Here is a 15,599-nt window from a genome sequence, read left to right on the forward strand (position 1 = left end):
CCCAAAACTACATTCGGACTTGGGTCGATCATCGCCTATATAACGCCATCAGAGCCAACCTAGAGGCCCACTCCGAAACCCTTGCCGGGCCTTAGTCGTAGTCGCATGATAACCATTACTCCCTCCATTCACAGCACTGAGTGGTCGATAGTTGTGCAGATGACGCATCAAGTCTCCCAGTCTCCTTCAATGGTGTCTACAGTGTTTCCCATCCGCCGGCATTGACCTCACTCTCCAGCTTCCTAGCAATTGTGCTCCACACACTGCCATTGATCATCAACCACGTATCTCTCAGCAACTTGTCGTACCGCTTCTGGTTGAGAATTAACTGGTGTTTCGATCTCAACCCCGAATCCGTCTCCCCATGTTTAGTCAGGTATGGTGCTGGGAAGAACGATCCGTGGCTCATGGTAGAGCTTGGTGGTAGCCCTTGGACTCGCCGGAGGAGAGCATCTTGAATGCCAGCTTTGGGGTCCTTTGTGACATGCAGTAGTGCTACATGACATTTGCGTATAAACAAGAACATGCCGATCGGGCTCGAACACTTTTGGACATGCGCATTGCAGCCGCCACGCTTATCTTTTGTTTGGCAGCAGACAGTCTGCGAACAGAAGATCTCGCCGCAAAACAGGCAGAGCGCAGGGTCCAACACCTCTTTGCCCGTGGTAGGACACCGGCGTTTGTGCGACTCTTCCATCAAAACATCAAAGTATTTCGGAAGCCCAATCAACTCAAACGGTGCCGGGTGCAACAACTTGACACCCAGCGGGCGCATAGGTACCCCGACAAGCTGAAGCATCATCTTGCTCTTCACTTCGAACTGTATACATTGCTGAAGCCAGATGCCTGCCCGATTTTTCAAAGCGTCCGACGTCGAGTACTCGCCAAAGGACCGGAGAATGTCATCAATATTTGGCAAGTGTAAGAGATGGCACAGACGCTCGAGCTCGGACAACCCTGCTTCAGAGCCAGCTGTGGTGGGAAAATCGACACCATGCGCGACGTGAAAGAAGATGGCGGATTTACGTAGAAAAGCGAGTGCATACACCTTGCATAGCTTGAATAACATCCCTGCTGTACTGGGTGACATTTGCTGCAAGTTATTGGGAATGTCGTAACCGCTGTTGGTTTGTCGGATCTGTTGTATGGCCCATAGCACAATGCTTTCCACGCTCCGTAGCTGCTCTGTTTCCGTGGTGGGAATAGTGGCATGGCGGATCTGGTTTTGAGTGAGCATTTCACCCACCTTCAGGAGGGCGGTTGAGTTGAGTAAGAAAGCCACAACCACTCGGAGGAGCTCAATAGTCAGAGCCATTTGTAAAACATGTCGCAACTGTAGGTTTCGAATGGGACCAAGCACCATTGTTGCCTGGACCAGAAACTGGAAAGGCTCTGTACAAAGGAGAGGCAATTCGTTCTCGGACTCGGGTGATGGCGTCGGATTTCCCGATGTTCCAACAAGCTGACGCTCGAGACGGTCGCAAAGTTCTCGATACTGCGTCTCGACAGAACCACGGACCGTCAAGGCACCTGTCGCGGCGTAGGCTTTCAAGGTCGATGACAGTGTTTGTAGGTGGCTGAGCGTCTGTTGCGGTATGCTTGTCAACAGCGAAGTGCCAAATTCGGCCTCGCGGCCCCGGTGACCGATCTCGACGGAAGCTATGGTATTGGCCAATGTGTCGACCAGGAGCTGAAAGTGGTTCAGGGACGAGTCTTCCCGAGGAGCCACGACTCGGCTGGTCGCCGCTACAATCGCGAGAGTTTCTCGAAGGCGACCGTAGATGCTTGAGAGCTCAGCGAAAGCGGTAAGCTCGGGTCGCTCGGCCCATGCTTGACTTGTGGGACTTATTGTGAGATCACCTGATTGCCAGCGAGCTATGGCCGGGGCCAGTGAGCTGTTGGAGAATGTTGCCAACGTCTGCAAGTAGGTCTGTGAAGCATGCGCATTGAAGGAGGGATCTTGAGCGGCAGTCGGCGAATCGACTGATGGCAGATTCTTGTCCAAGAAAGAGTCGAACTCTTGCGACACCTCGAGCGTTCCGGGGTAGGACTGCTGTGAATGTTTCCACACGATCGGCAGGAAGGTATTCGCAAGCGCCTTGCACAGCGGGCAGACGAACTCCTTCAAAGATATCCGTTCAGGGTGATTCCTGGCAACCTGTTGCGAATGCCTCCGTGTAATTGACTGATAGTAGTTTTCGAAACACGTAAAATGCATAATGTGCCCACAGCTGGTCGAGACGGGTCCCTTCATAGTATACCCTTGTGGCCAGCCTTTACCTAACCCTTGAAAATCAACGGTGACCTCCTGGCCATCCGCTGTCAGACGCTTCACTTGTTCATGATTGGATCCCGAGACACCAAATGGCCGGATATTCTCGAGAGAGCGATCCAGGTTGTCCGGGATCGCAAAGAGCTCACCAACAAAGTCGACATCATCCGTATTTGTTTCCCGTAAGATGTGGGCGTCGGTGACCATAGCAAACGTGCCATAGAATCTCGAATCAGACGTATCTTCACGACATTGTATACATAGACCCGCAGGATATTTCCAGTGCCGCATTTCAGTTGATTTGGGTAGCTCTTCATCTGGGGACTCCAAGTCTTCATCTCCCCAGTCGGTCATGCCTTGTTTGTCCATAAAACTTTGTTGTTGCTGCTGAAATTGGGCCATGACTCTTGCTTTTCGTTCCATTGCCTGTTTCTTCTTGGCCTCGATCTCGTTTTCGACGTTGGCAGGAGAAGCTGTGTCAAATCTGCCAGAAGGAAAATCCAAGTTTCGTGTCGCCGTAGTGAACTGGTCGGGCAAGCTCTGATGGAACAGCCGCAGCATATGTCTGATCTTGCTTCGGCAAGAGCTGAATTCTTCCATGAGCCATATTTTGGATAGCACCGCAACGATGGTGGATGGTGGACTGTTGAAGGATTCGAATTCTAGCTTCATGGCATGGCGAATGAAGGAGGGGCTTTCAACCGCATCATGAGTCGAATCGTCTTCCAACGTAGCAATCAGCGCGAGTTGGAGAACAATTTGAAAAAAGGCTTCAACGCGAGTTGCCGAAACACCAGCCTTGGACTTATGACCGTGGGCGACGTAGACCAGCGCTTTGTGGATGACATCTGCGAAAAGAGTGGTGTTGACAACGGCACAGAGATTGGCGTACGCCTCGCAGGGGATAGGATGCAGCTTGGGATCCAGCACTATGTCTTCCGGTGGCTTGTGCAACTTTTTGCCCATCCAGTTTTTGTAGATGTTCTCGGCCTCATCTCTCTGGTTTTTGGTGAAATGGGAGTTGTATGGATCCAGCTCTTGCAAGTACTCCTCTTTCAACTCAAACAAGCCAGAGTCATGGAGGCCTTCTGGGGGCCTATATTTGGTCATCTGCTCAAGGACTTCTTGTAACTGTTCGTGGTCTTGTGCTCTTTCCGTTAGGCGAGCATAGAGGTCCGAGTATGACAGCGGTTTGAAACAGAGCGTATGAGCAATGTCTTTTCGAAGCGTAAGGAGTTGAGATTCTGGGTCGTCTCGGTCGGAAATGAGAGCATCCCTGTCGGAGAGTAGATTGATCAAAAGGTAGACAAAATCTTCCGCCAGGTCCAGCATCTGGTTGTCGTCGCAGATCTCGAGGGACTCAAATCCATTCCGCATCCAAGCAGAGAGGCCGAACCGGTCGATCATCGACGCCAGCACTCGGCCGGGGTCACAGACTACCAGTGCCGTTTGCAGGAGAAACAAGTCTCGATGGTGGCCAACATCACGATGGGCGACGCTTTTGTACTGGACCATCTGATGGCGCAGACTCATCCCATTGCGGACCCACAGATTGGCCTTCATCTGCGCCAGCCAGGCACACACACGAAGGGGAAAGTCGAACATTGCAAGGAGGGCATCGTCGGCCGAGTTGAGAGCAGTCTTGATTGGGGCGTCTCGGGGTCCTAGATGGATATCGTATAGGTGGGACAAGAACGTCTGCGCAGTATCCCGGAGAGTATTTATGGACTGTTTAAATTCCTTCCCACATTCTAATAACCAGGAGAGCGTATAGTGCAGTGGGTGATGGAAACTTAAGGCGCCCTTCTCCACTACGAAGTTGACGACCTTGTAGCCGTAAGGGGCCACGGTGTGAAAGCGAACAGGTTCTTTGATCTCTGCCTGCTCAAATCGACGCCGTTCAAGCCCGACAGAATTTATGATTGCGACACCTGCAGCATGCGAGATTGCGTCCCAGGTCGAGCGTAGAGCCAAAGGACTGCTGTCTTTGGAGACATAGTATGCTTCGGCAAACTGTCGACAGAGCTTGTTGATATCTCGTGTCAATAAAGAGGCACTGATCCAAGCATCCGTTTCGTATTCAACATGTTCTCCCACAGCTCGCACATTTGGACAGATGCCCTGGGACAGCTTCGCTAGGTCGAGGAATTGGAAGAGATACTGTGGCTCGCTCCGGGCCTTTGCCTGTACAAATGGGGAGGCGAGGAAGTATCTCAAATCAGAGAAGAAATGATAGAGTCGACGGTTGGCAACGGATCCAGCGTCGAAGCCTAGGGTGGCCCCTGGGTCGAGATCCTTAGGGAATCCCACTTGCCGGGTAGTCAGGAAGGTATAAAGAATAGCCATCAGGTTCGTGAGGAAATTCCCCCGCTCAATCACCTCTTCCGTGATCGAGGGCGTTGTCAATAACTGCAAAGACAGGTTTATGATGGAATGGTCTGGTTCTCGATCTGCCACGAGATAGAGCTGTGCGAGGGTTGTGTACAGACCAGAGAACCTTAGTCCAAGGACACGTTTGAACTGGGGAATATTGACTAGTGTGCTGATGAAGAGATCCCGCATATTTGTTCTTGCAAGCTTCCACAGGCGCAGATCGAAGAGAATCATCGAGTCCACCCGGATGTTCTTCGTCAGATCTTCGTAGACAGGAATGGTTGCGTTCTGGGGAGGTTGACCCGACGGAGCTAACTTCCAGTGGTTGGGCGGCGTGGATCGGTGTCGTGTCCTGCGCGACGAGGTTGCAGGCGTCCTCGGTATGTTGAGATAATTGGCATTGCCATCTGGATCAGTGGGAGAAGCGTCCTCGCCCATTGCCACATTGTTTCCGGGGTCTCCAACATCTTGAGTAGGAAGGGCTGGCGGCGGAGGTGACGGTCTATCCATATCCATGCGTTCTGCAATATCCAAGAAATCTCCGTCACCGTCCGTGTCCATCTCCTCGGCGTCGTCTGTAACATCTGCGTCGCCTGCTTGTTCGGCCAGGAGATCCAAGCGATGCGACGCGTCGAAGACGGTGGCCGTGAGGATCAGATCGTTCATTTCCCGATCATCCACGTCGACTAGTTCGTTGTCGTCTTCATCCTCATCCTCATCGTCATCATCCACTTCCCCGGTCTCGTTGCCGTCACTGGCTTCATCCTCATCCAGAATTTCCCCCGCCATTGCGCGTTGCATTGCGAGTTGGATGGGATCGAAAAGGCGGAGTCTTGTCCTCCTTCTGTAATCGCGGTCATCCTCGTCGCCATGATCATCGAGATCCTCTCTCCCCACTTTGGCGTTCCATGCTTCACTTCCGATCCTCCATATCTGGAGCATCTCCTCGCAAATGACCCTCCTTAGGATATGGCTATCCCCTGCGATGCTGGAACCCGCGATATCGGCAAGCCAGTCGATGATTGTACCACACATCTGTTCCCGAAAGGTGTCTCTGGATGACCTGATGGTGACGGTAACTTTGATTTCCTCGATAATCTTGGCCATCCTGGTGAGCTCTTTGAGATCGCGAGAGTGCCTGATCAGACTTCTGCCAATGTCGTTGGCCTCTTCGGCTTTGGCCAGACCGAACGCCTCTCGTTGACGACACGCTCGGGCCACTTGCGACTGTACCTCACGTACCGTGTGCTTCTCGTCATTCCAGATGATCAAGCAGTAATCAGGATTGGTTTCAACTTCATCTCCTGACACGTAGTGCTCTGCAGAGAGCCGACTTTTCACCTCGTCTTGAGTCACCGACTCCACCGTCTTGGGTAAGCGCAGGTTCTCGGGAGAACAAGATATGATATCACAAAAGTAGTCCAAAACTGTGCCAATGGTACTGCGGATAGACTCTTGCAAATCTCCTGGCAATGGAGAGACGTGCTCATCGGTTGTTGCCCAATCGTCACTTGCGGTATGAATGGCACATTTCACCGATCTCTTCCACGCCTCATCATCGCCGCAATCGCAACATCCGCTATTTCCAGCACTGACATTGACGGTATACTGGTGGCCTTCATGGTCGCTTGCAACGAAACAACGGGAACAAAGGACGGCGGTCGTGTCATCGGTGCAGGTGCTACAGTGATAGCTGGCCTCTCCTGGTTTGAAAATGTGCCCGCACGGATGGCCTCTGGCTGCTGCACTATACTCGGCGTTCTCTTGTACTCCTTGTGCGTCTTGCAGCTTGTATGAGGGAGGGAAGCCCTCTGGGAAGAGGTCGTGCAAGTAATCGGCTCGGTCATTGGTCAGGGCGCGAAAAAGGATTTCTAGGAGGCTGTTGCTTGCACTGGCGCTGTAGCGATAGTCATGCTGCCGGGGGTGGTCGCAGAGGGCCTGGCGGAGTTGACGGTCCAGGCTCGAGGTCGACGTGGTCATGACGAGGGTTTCGTGTTGGCCGTGGCCGACATTTGGACATGCAGAGGCCAGACGTGAGGGCAGAGAACGGGTACCGTCGGAGGGTTAGGGACTCTGAGGAATCGCAGCCACCTGATGACCAGGGCGGGAGGGTTATGCGACTGTTACGAGTTGAATGGATCGATCTGTACTTGGCGAGTTCGGTACTCTAGGGACTCACCCAGCGTGATCCGGGGTCGGAGAATATGGGATCACGAGAAAATCGAATGACGCAAGGAAAAGAAGGAGACAATTTGGCGCAGGGGAAGGAAGCGTGACGAACGCTACGATGCGGTTTACTATTATGAGACTAACGTGCCAACGTGCTAACTCGGTACAGGGCCAGAAGGGCCAAGACCCGTCCGGGCGGAAAAACTGCTCCGGGCTCACCCTCCTTTGGGGACGAGAGTGACGCCGCCCTACCATACCCGAAGCCCACCCGTATCCGTATGCCCCCACCTCACCCTCGAGGCTGCGAGAGGACGAAACACCGACACTGACATATCGTGCATACCTACAGGGACTAGAGAGGGATGCGAGACTGTCTCAGAACAAGGTGGAGAGCAGGTTAGGCTAATACCGCTTGACATGCAAAGGCAGCGCCGGTATTTATACGCTTCCAGACTAGCTTAGTCTGCCCCGCTCAGGCTATACCTCCGAGAACTCGGATATTGCACTATCACTTCTCGGTATCTACATAGGTATCAAAGGAGATATATTCATGAGAATTCCCGCTTCCACTTTCACTAGCTGCTACAAAGGGATCACTTTGTATATGATCGACCCTTGTGCTAACTCGTCCACCTGCCTGGTAACCATGGTCAGCTTTGAGCCACTACTTCCCTCTTTCTACCGAGTACTTGCTGACAACCTGAGGCGACTTGATCTAGTGACGCTCAAGAGGCATTTCAGGAGGCCTTGTCGCACGATGAAGTGACCTTGGCAGGCGCGATCTTGGAGACCAGGCGTGCCACGGGCGTGGTGGGGTTCAGGAAACTATTTTGTGTGTCAACTACCCGACATGGCCTAATGGAATGCTAGCCCGACACAAGGTACCTCCCTTTCCGTCGAGTCAGACTTTTCAGGGCGGCGCGATCTCATCTTCCTCACTGGCCGCGATATTGACCAGCGCCCCAATCCCCATCATCTTTGGAACTCCCTCGCCGTTACGGCCAATGTTATTGTGTCCTGCAAGGCTGAGCATTCCAGACATGCCCAGCTACATCCTGTATATATTTGCTAGGTGTTCTTGGATGATATGGCGAGACTACTGTGCTTAGGTTAGGTCAGGTCGTTATGCGTCTTGTCCTAGCTCCATGACGAGCACGGTTCATTGGGGGCCCAGGTGTGCCCTCGAGCTTGATCATCGCCACTATAGTGGCCCTCGTCGCCATACCAGTGGCACTCATGACCGGCGTCGTTGCCGTCATCACCATAATACTGGTCCTCGTCGCCGTCGCAGTGGCCTTCATGGTTGGCGTACTCGCCATCAAAATCACCATACTGACCATCGTCGCCACTATACTGACCCTGCTCGTCGTCATCACCTCCCATAGCCTCCTCGTCCCCGTGATGTTCTTGGACCTTCTCAAAGTCACATTCCTCATGTGCATGGTCGCCGTCGTTCAAGCTGTTGAAATCAGCATGAGTGTCGATCTCTCCATTGTCATTGTGGTGGTGGTGGTGGTGATCATCATGCTGGGCGTCTATCGGCTCATCCTCAGCATTCAGAAGGTGTGAGTGGTCCTCGTCCGGGAGATATTCGCTCTTCCACGGATGGTGATAGAGCTCTTCAAGGTCCGAATCTTCGTCTACCAATCCCAGCGTCCTATAGTGATGTGGTTGAAACTGTCCGTTGAGCGACAACGAAAAGATCGCAAGAAACTTCTGCGCCTCCCCATGGCTGGGATCATGTGTGAGAATCTCCTGCGCGGTGTAGGCGATTGTTTTGCTGTGGTGATGCAGAGCCTTGTGTCGTTCGGCTTCGTCCTTCTCCTCTCCTGTACATGTTAAAATGACCACATCAAGCCGCTCCAGGAATTCACCACGTGCACTGACCTGGGTCATCATGAGCCTTGATGTATTCATCTATGGCATCTTCGAGCTGCTCTTCCAGTTCATCGATCGTTTGATATGACTCTTCGTAGTCTGCCATGTTGTAACAACTTTGCAGGGTACCGGGCGGCTCGTGAAAGCGTCGTATGTGTGTGGACGGCTCTAAGGTACAAATCAATCGCTGATTCTTGAGCCGAAAGTAACACCCAAGGAAACTGTCCAAAGCGCATGAGAATAGTCTAGATTAAATCCTCTTCGCGCCCTGGGCACTCACGTCCTGCGTCTACTCTTCCCCCTGTGTGGTTATACCTGTTTCGGAACAGTACGATCCTGTCATCATATAAGCAGCAATAGCTAGATATAGCAGTCTTAAGTGGACCGGGATTTGACCAGGAATTTCTAGGGCTCACCCAGGATGCTAGCTGAGACGGGAAGAGAGCCTATTGATTGGTACGCCTCGACCCTACAGGTGTAAATGGGGGCCGCAATTCTTTAGATGTGGAGTTATATAGCACAGTTTCGGTATATGCGCCGCGGGGTGTCCATTGATGCTTATCTACCATAAATGGGTACAATAACAGTGCGAGTAGCTAGAGCGATGCGCTATAGAATGGCATAAATGTACCAGTATTGAACCTAAGCAAGGCAATGTCTTTCTTCACACTGTACTTGTCAGAGGCACTCGGGGTCTCTTAAACCACTTATTCTTGCAGCCTTGTCTACAGACTCTATAGCACCATGAGTGGTAAGGGAATTTGTGTGAGCTACGCTGAGCATTCGTGTGCTAACAAGCTATAAAAGACCAAGGAGCTGGTGGCCACCAGCAAAATCTCCCCTATCGCCCTCCTCCTCCTGCGACATCTCAGCCCGCCCAGATTCCCCTGAGCAGGTATTCTTCTTTAGCTAACTGGGCTGGAGGCGCTCCGAATCCTCACCACCAGCCGCCGCCTCCTCCTGCGATACCTCAGCCGCCTCCTCCTGCGACACCTCAGCCGCCGCCGTCGCCGTCGCCGCCTCCTCCTGCGATACCTCAGCTCGCCCAGAGCCATGGGGTCCCCCAGAGTAGCGGTTCTTCTTTAGCTAACTGGGCTGGAAGCGCTCCGAATCTTCAGCACCAGCCGCCGCCGCCGCCTCCTCTTCAGGCCACAGAGCCCGCGAGTAGCAGCAATCAAGCACTACCACACGGTGAACCATCTTCTTCGAATCCAAATTCGGCTCCTGCTCCCTCCCGCCGTGGTCCCGTCCGCCGTGGTCCCGTCCGCCGTGGTCCCGTCCGCCCTGGTCCGGCCGACGCTGGTCCTTCCCGCCTTGGTCCGGCGGATGAAGCTGATCCTTCCCGCCTTGATCCCTCCTCAGCTGGCTCTGGTGTCTATCCTAATTTAGCGCACCGAAAGATTAGAGTCGGCATTGCAAGGTGCGTGCCATGCAGAACAAGTAAAAGAAGGTGTTTCCGAGGGCAACCCTGTTTCCAGTGCAAATCACGTGACATTGAGTGTGTTTGGGATAAGGAGGTTGCGCCTACGGGATCGTCTACTCCCATGCCATGTAAGCTTTTCCTTTAGTGACGATGTCAGTATGTACTGACCAGCGGCAGACCCTTGCAAGCGGTGCGACGCAAGAATAATACACTGTAACCGCGGTAAGCCCAGCTGCTTGACTTGCGAGCAGGCAAATGAACAGTGCGTATACGACCGGTCGGTGGTGTCAAAGACGCCGGCTCATCCAAGAAAGGGCAACCGCAGAAGTACGTTTTTTTTCTTAGTTGACCCCCTATGCCTGCATTCTCCAAAGATGCTGGCTACTGACCTTTCAAACAGTACCTTGCGATAACTGTACAATGAACAGTAAAAGAACATGCGACGAACAAGACCCCTGCTATTTCTGTCGGATCTATAATCAACAATGCACATACAACGGCACTATTAGGAATCATAACATAACTTGATCTTGCTCTCAAACGCCAGACATAAGGAGCTTCGCGGAGCTGTTCTCTGTAACACGGCGGGTCAAGGGAGTTGCGGAGGTTGGATGGAGCCTCGAGTCGGAGGGGCAGACATTGGGGGACTGAACATTTTGCAGTAACGCGAACGCGAGGCGAGGTAAGTATTAGGTTGAACGAACACTCTTGATGGGGAAGGGATGCCGGAAGAATGGACCTTGTCATTAATGGGTAGAGGTGCGAGGGCCTCACACCTCTGCCCAGATGTGGCCGGGACGAATCAGACCAATGAAGGGGAATCAGCCGACGACGGAGCGGGTCCATTCATTGGTTCTCATTGGTAAACCCCGGCTCTATGTCGGAGCTAACCCGTTTTAGAACTGTACAGGTGTGCGAGCACGCGAGGTATTATATGTACCCTCATACCAAGAAGTCGAACCGTCCTCCCTCGCGACTCGAGACGTGATTATGGCCCTGACCCTGTCCCTGTCCCCAGATGCCCCGACAGGCCTCGTAGCAGATCGATTACCCCGTCACCTCCACTCATCTGACGTCGCAGTTGTCAGATCTCGCTGTTTCTACTTCCTACCATGGCAGAAAGCGCTGTTCTGAACGAGCATGCAGCAATGACAAAACACCATGTTATGTTTCCAGACAAACCCCGAACATACTACGCCACGGAGCTTTTTCGTCGACATTGGAGTGTTGCCACATGGGCCAGATCGTGATCCCGTCTTTTTGCAGCGGACAGGCCGGGTTGAAAGACGCCACAGCCGAGTGTAGCGCTCACTAATGATCTGGTAATAACTCGCCGATAGATTCCCCCCCCCCCGGGGGGGGGGGTTTGCCAACTCCGAGAATCTCGTGTGCATGGCGACCGCAAGGAGACATCTAGACGGGGGATGGAACTCGCGGTCGCAGTCTTGCGTGGGCCAAGGTCTAGTGAATAACTCTGCTCCGAGTCTCCATGACGAGAAATGAACATTGTAATAGCTTGCCTGTCGGTGGATCATGGCTCCATGACTGACTGGGAAGCGCGTTCGGCCTTTGACCCGATAGTGCCCAGTAAATATCAAATAACAACTAATAGATGCATCAAGTTCCAATCGTCGATACGTTGGATGAGGCAAGAAAGCCCCCCTCATGTCAGGAAGACGATGGGAAGGAATTAGATCGGGCTCGGTCTCGCATGTCGTGGATGCGCATAGCCTTCTAACACCCAAACTCGCAACGCAGTCATTCACTGGTTATCGAGCTTTTGAGTTCCCACTCGTCGGTACCCGGGAGCGGGAATGTCAAGATCATGGTCCTGGTCCTCAGATAGTCTATGCAGATGAAAAGGATGAAAGCGTTCCCTCGTCGGACTGCCTCACTCTGGTCGGTAGCCTGACGATCTAGGAGTCGTTTTAGATCACACGATAAACCCAGTAGCGAAGTAGTGAGAGTTCTTGGATGGGCAGGTATTGAGAACACGACATGTTGAGCTCGGGACTCGTTATACATATCTTGATGTTTAGGGTGTTATCCAGTCACGAAATGGGATAGAGGAACTACACCTTCTGGAAATCAACAACTCAAATTTGTCCACTTTGTCCAAACCTACCACATGCCGTAGTCAAGAAAGCAAGGCCTAAAGGCCCTTCAAGTCCCCATCCGGAGTGTGCCGCCTTCCAAGGACAGCTATGCCGCCACCAAACGTTCATGATGCGACACCGAAATTGTCGATACTCTTTCGATGGCAAGCTCACGGGTTGTCACACAGATGTTGCTGAAGTCTGTCTGAGGCGAAGCCACGGCCCCTCTGCATCACATCAGTAAACATAGATAATGGTAGGGTAGAGAAGCTGGAAAATGGCGGAAAATGGCCTCAATTTCAGGGTTGTTCTCATCCTTCGTTTTTATGTACATAGTTTTTCCGAGTTTTGTTTCCACGCCCCCTTGGGAAACACGGATGTTGAGTTCGACTCCATACTTCAAGTACCCTGAGCGTCCAAACTACTCCTCGTCCTCTTCTTCAGCTTGTTGTATGTATCGGTGTTTGATGTCTTTCCATTGCCGCTGTGTCCAGTCAGAATCTGCGATTCGAGGAGGTCAAGGGTATCGAGAACGTACACCTTTGTTCCAATTGTCCCATATAGAGTTTGTTACACCCTCAAATGCCCTGCGAAGTTCATCAGCTTCGACATATCAATATTCGCGTGAGAGGCGCTCTCACAGCTCGAACGTGAAGGCGCCAAGGAAGATGGTCGTCAGCCAGGTGGCGTTTTTCCGCATCAGGCCACTGTGAAGGAGTGAGCAGGAGCAGAGATGAGGTTGTAGGATAGGAGATCGTACTTGAAGATGCCGCTAGAAATTTGAGACTGCGAGCGTCAGCCAGAGTTTAAACAGTGCCGGAAATTCCAAGAAGCGGCAACTCACCACAGCAGGCATCTTGCACGAGTAGCTGTTTTCTTAAAGCTTGGAATTGTCAACGAGGGTAACGCGAGGCCAGTTCTTCAGCAACTCGGAGTCGATTGTGAACAGGTCCTTCATGAGAGCTTGCGACAAAGAGCTCAAAGGCCAAGGCAGGTGACCCGAATGGCAAGTAAGCCGATGAATGTCTTGGCATACTTGGCATGGTTGACTACCAGAGGAATACTGCGTATTACTAAACTACCCACCACCACCCAGGGGGTGACAGAATTCTGTCCCCACTATTAGGGTATTCTGCCGGGAATTCCTGCCTCATTGGGGACGGAATTCTGTCATCCCCCACCCAGGGGGTGACAGAATTCCGTCCCCACCCATTTTTAGCGCAGCGAACTTTATGCAACGCCAACAAACCTACCTTTTTACCACCCACCAATGCCACCACAAACGCGCTCAACTTATCGCCATAGCACTCCTGATCGTGGATTAAACACAGGAGATTACGATACTGTCAAAAAAACGCGATTTTTCGAGGCTTGGGATGCAAGGCAACCAGGACAAAGCCTGCGGAGTATTACGCAGGCACACAGGATCGATAAAAAGACCGGTAGTAATTGGCTACAACAACGCCTCGAGATTGGTAGTCCTGCCTATCGAAGGACTCGTCCGCAGTCACAGATTCTAGGCAGGCCATCGAAGATAGAAAAAAGGCAGATCCAAACGCTCCTCTCGCCGTCAAAGAACCCCTACCGAAACGATCCCTACGAGGCACAAATCGCCTACTTTGACCTCCGCGTTTCAGCCCGCCAACTAAGAAGACGACTTACTCAGTTAACTAAGAACGCTCAGCTTTATAAGGCAGTCTACTACAAGGACGAACTCAGTAAAGAAACTGAGAAAACACGCGTCGAATACGGTAAAAGACACGCAGGAAAGACCGTTGAAAACTTCTGGCAATGGGTCTATTTCACAGACGAATTCCACTTTGATCCTACCTCGCAACGAGCGCCTCGAGTCCTTCGCGAGACAGGAGCACGCTATAATCAAGAGAATATCGTTCCGCGAGCGCCTAAGAAAGGAATAGTCCTTCACGCCGCAGGCTGGGTCAATTGGCACGCGAAATGTCCAGAGTTACTCTTCTGGCATGACAGAACGCGGAAGGCCTAGAAGGCGAGGTAGAACAAGAGGTAAAGGAGGCAGTAAAAGAGACAATTCTACCACGGCCGCAGAGACCTCGTCGTCGGCCAACAACTGAGTCGGAACAGGAGTTTCAAGAACGCCTTCGCCATTATGAACAGGAGGTTGAAGAGTGGGAAACTAAGTACAATCTACAGCCAATTCTACAGCCAAAGGGTAACTCAATTACCCAGCGTTACTATTCCGAACATCTCCTGCAAGTCTATATCGATGCGATTAGGCATATGCGCACTATTCACAATCACGATTTCCTCCTCGTCGAGGACGGCGATCCCTCTCACGGAATGAAGAAAAGAGGCCTCGCACAGCGTAAACGAGAGGCATTCGCTATAGAAAACCTTATTCACCCTGCCTCTTCGCCTGATTTAAACCCATCTGAGGCCGCCTGGAATATCTGGAAGCAGAGAATGAGGTCTGTTCCTGGCGTAACTAGAATGTCTATAGAACAACTAAAGCAGAAAGGTAACGAGGTCTGGCGTGAAATCTCGCTCGAGGAGATACGAGACAGGATTTGCGATATGCCAGAGAGATGCGAACTACTAGTAAAAACAGGTGGTAAACGCATAAAGGGTAGAAAATGGTGATTCCTTCAGATACAATGGCGAGGGTAGTTACATTGGCTAGGTGGTGCTAAAAATGGGTGGGGACGGAATTCTGTCACCCCCCTGGGTCACCACATGGGTGCCACGTACCTATCTCATTGTGCACATACACAAGTAGAGTATTATTATATAGATTGCTGTCAACTTGTGCCCTGCAAGTGCATGTGCCTTTGAAATCGCTTGTCACTTGATACAATCTCTAATTTGTCGCCTTTTCAGGTACTCATCGTCACACAAAAACCATACGTGCTGGGTTGACTGATCGATGATGTTGAAAGCTTTGGATGATGTCCTCGATATCGGCACCTTCTCTTTTGAAAAATATCACTGTTTGAGAAATGAAAACTTATGGAAGCTGGAATGGAAGACAAGGTAACAGTGTGGTGCATTTACAGAGCCTGGCTTCATTCGACGCCAAACATACATCTCGCATTCGGTGACAGAGGATTGGGTTGTCGCGATCGTCTTCGCAAGATCCTTTAATACCGCCTGGATCCCTATTCTGCATACCTACCTCGCACTGTTGTGTGCCCCGACCGCTGCCTTGGATAGGGAGGTAGGTATAGATATATATATATATAAAAGGCGTTAGTGAATGTCTGCCGCTCTCATATAAGCATGTGGCGTACCTCGGTGTCGAGGATGTGTTGATGCGGACAAAAAGAACTGCCTGGATATGGCGGAAATAATATGTATGTACATACGCACCGGGTGCGAGGGGTTCGCTTGGAGATCCACCGGACGCAGCCGTCGA

General features: G+C 51.9%; 4 protein-coding genes across 4 annotated transcripts; 1 reads left to right on the forward strand and 3 right to left on the reverse strand.

Annotated features, from left to right (window-relative positions):
- Positions 1 to 196: 196 nt before the first annotated feature.
- AYO21_07641 (hypothetical protein) lies at positions 197 to 6,625 on the reverse strand (the record flags this gene model as incomplete). Its single annotated transcript, XM_022657595.1, has 1 exon — positions 197 to 6,625. The coding sequence occupies one exon, from the start codon at positions 6,623 to 6,625 to the stop codon at positions 197 to 199; it is 6,429 nt and encodes a 2,142-aa protein (XP_022510133.1).
- Positions 6,626 to 7,951: 1,326 nt separating this feature from the next.
- AYO21_07642 (hypothetical protein) lies at positions 7,952 to 8,798 on the reverse strand (the record flags this gene model as incomplete). The annotated part of the gene is made up of 2 exons (XM_022657596.1): positions 7,952 to 8,643; positions 8,702 to 8,798. The coding sequence occupies 2 exons, from the start codon at positions 8,796 to 8,798 to the stop codon at positions 7,952 to 7,954; spliced, it is 789 nt and encodes a 262-aa protein (XP_022510134.1).
- Positions 8,799 to 12,317: 3,519 nt separating this feature from the next.
- AYO21_07643 (hypothetical protein) lies at positions 12,318 to 13,067 on the reverse strand (the record flags this gene model as incomplete). Its single annotated transcript, XM_022657597.1, has 6 exons — positions 12,318 to 12,438; positions 12,637 to 12,695; positions 12,750 to 12,798; positions 12,853 to 12,918; positions 12,972 to 12,997; positions 13,056 to 13,067. The coding sequence occupies 6 exons, from the start codon at positions 13,065 to 13,067 to the stop codon at positions 12,318 to 12,320; spliced, it is 333 nt and encodes a 110-aa protein (XP_022510135.1).
- Positions 13,068 to 13,481: 414 nt separating this feature from the next.
- AYO21_07644 (hypothetical protein) lies at positions 13,482 to 14,213 on the forward strand (the record flags this gene model as incomplete). The annotated part of the gene is made up of 1 exon (XM_022657598.1): positions 13,482 to 14,213. The coding sequence occupies one exon, from the start codon at positions 13,482 to 13,484 to the stop codon at positions 14,211 to 14,213; it is 732 nt and encodes a 243-aa protein (XP_022510136.1).
- Positions 14,214 to 15,599: the final 1,386 nt, after the last annotated feature.

This window comes from Fonsecaea monophora, assembly GCF_001642475.1.
Source record: "Fonsecaea monophora strain CBS 269.37 chromosome Unknown Scaff60, whole genome shotgun sequence".
NCBI lineage: Eukaryota > Fungi > Ascomycota > Eurotiomycetes > Chaetothyriales > Herpotrichiellaceae > Fonsecaea > Fonsecaea monophora.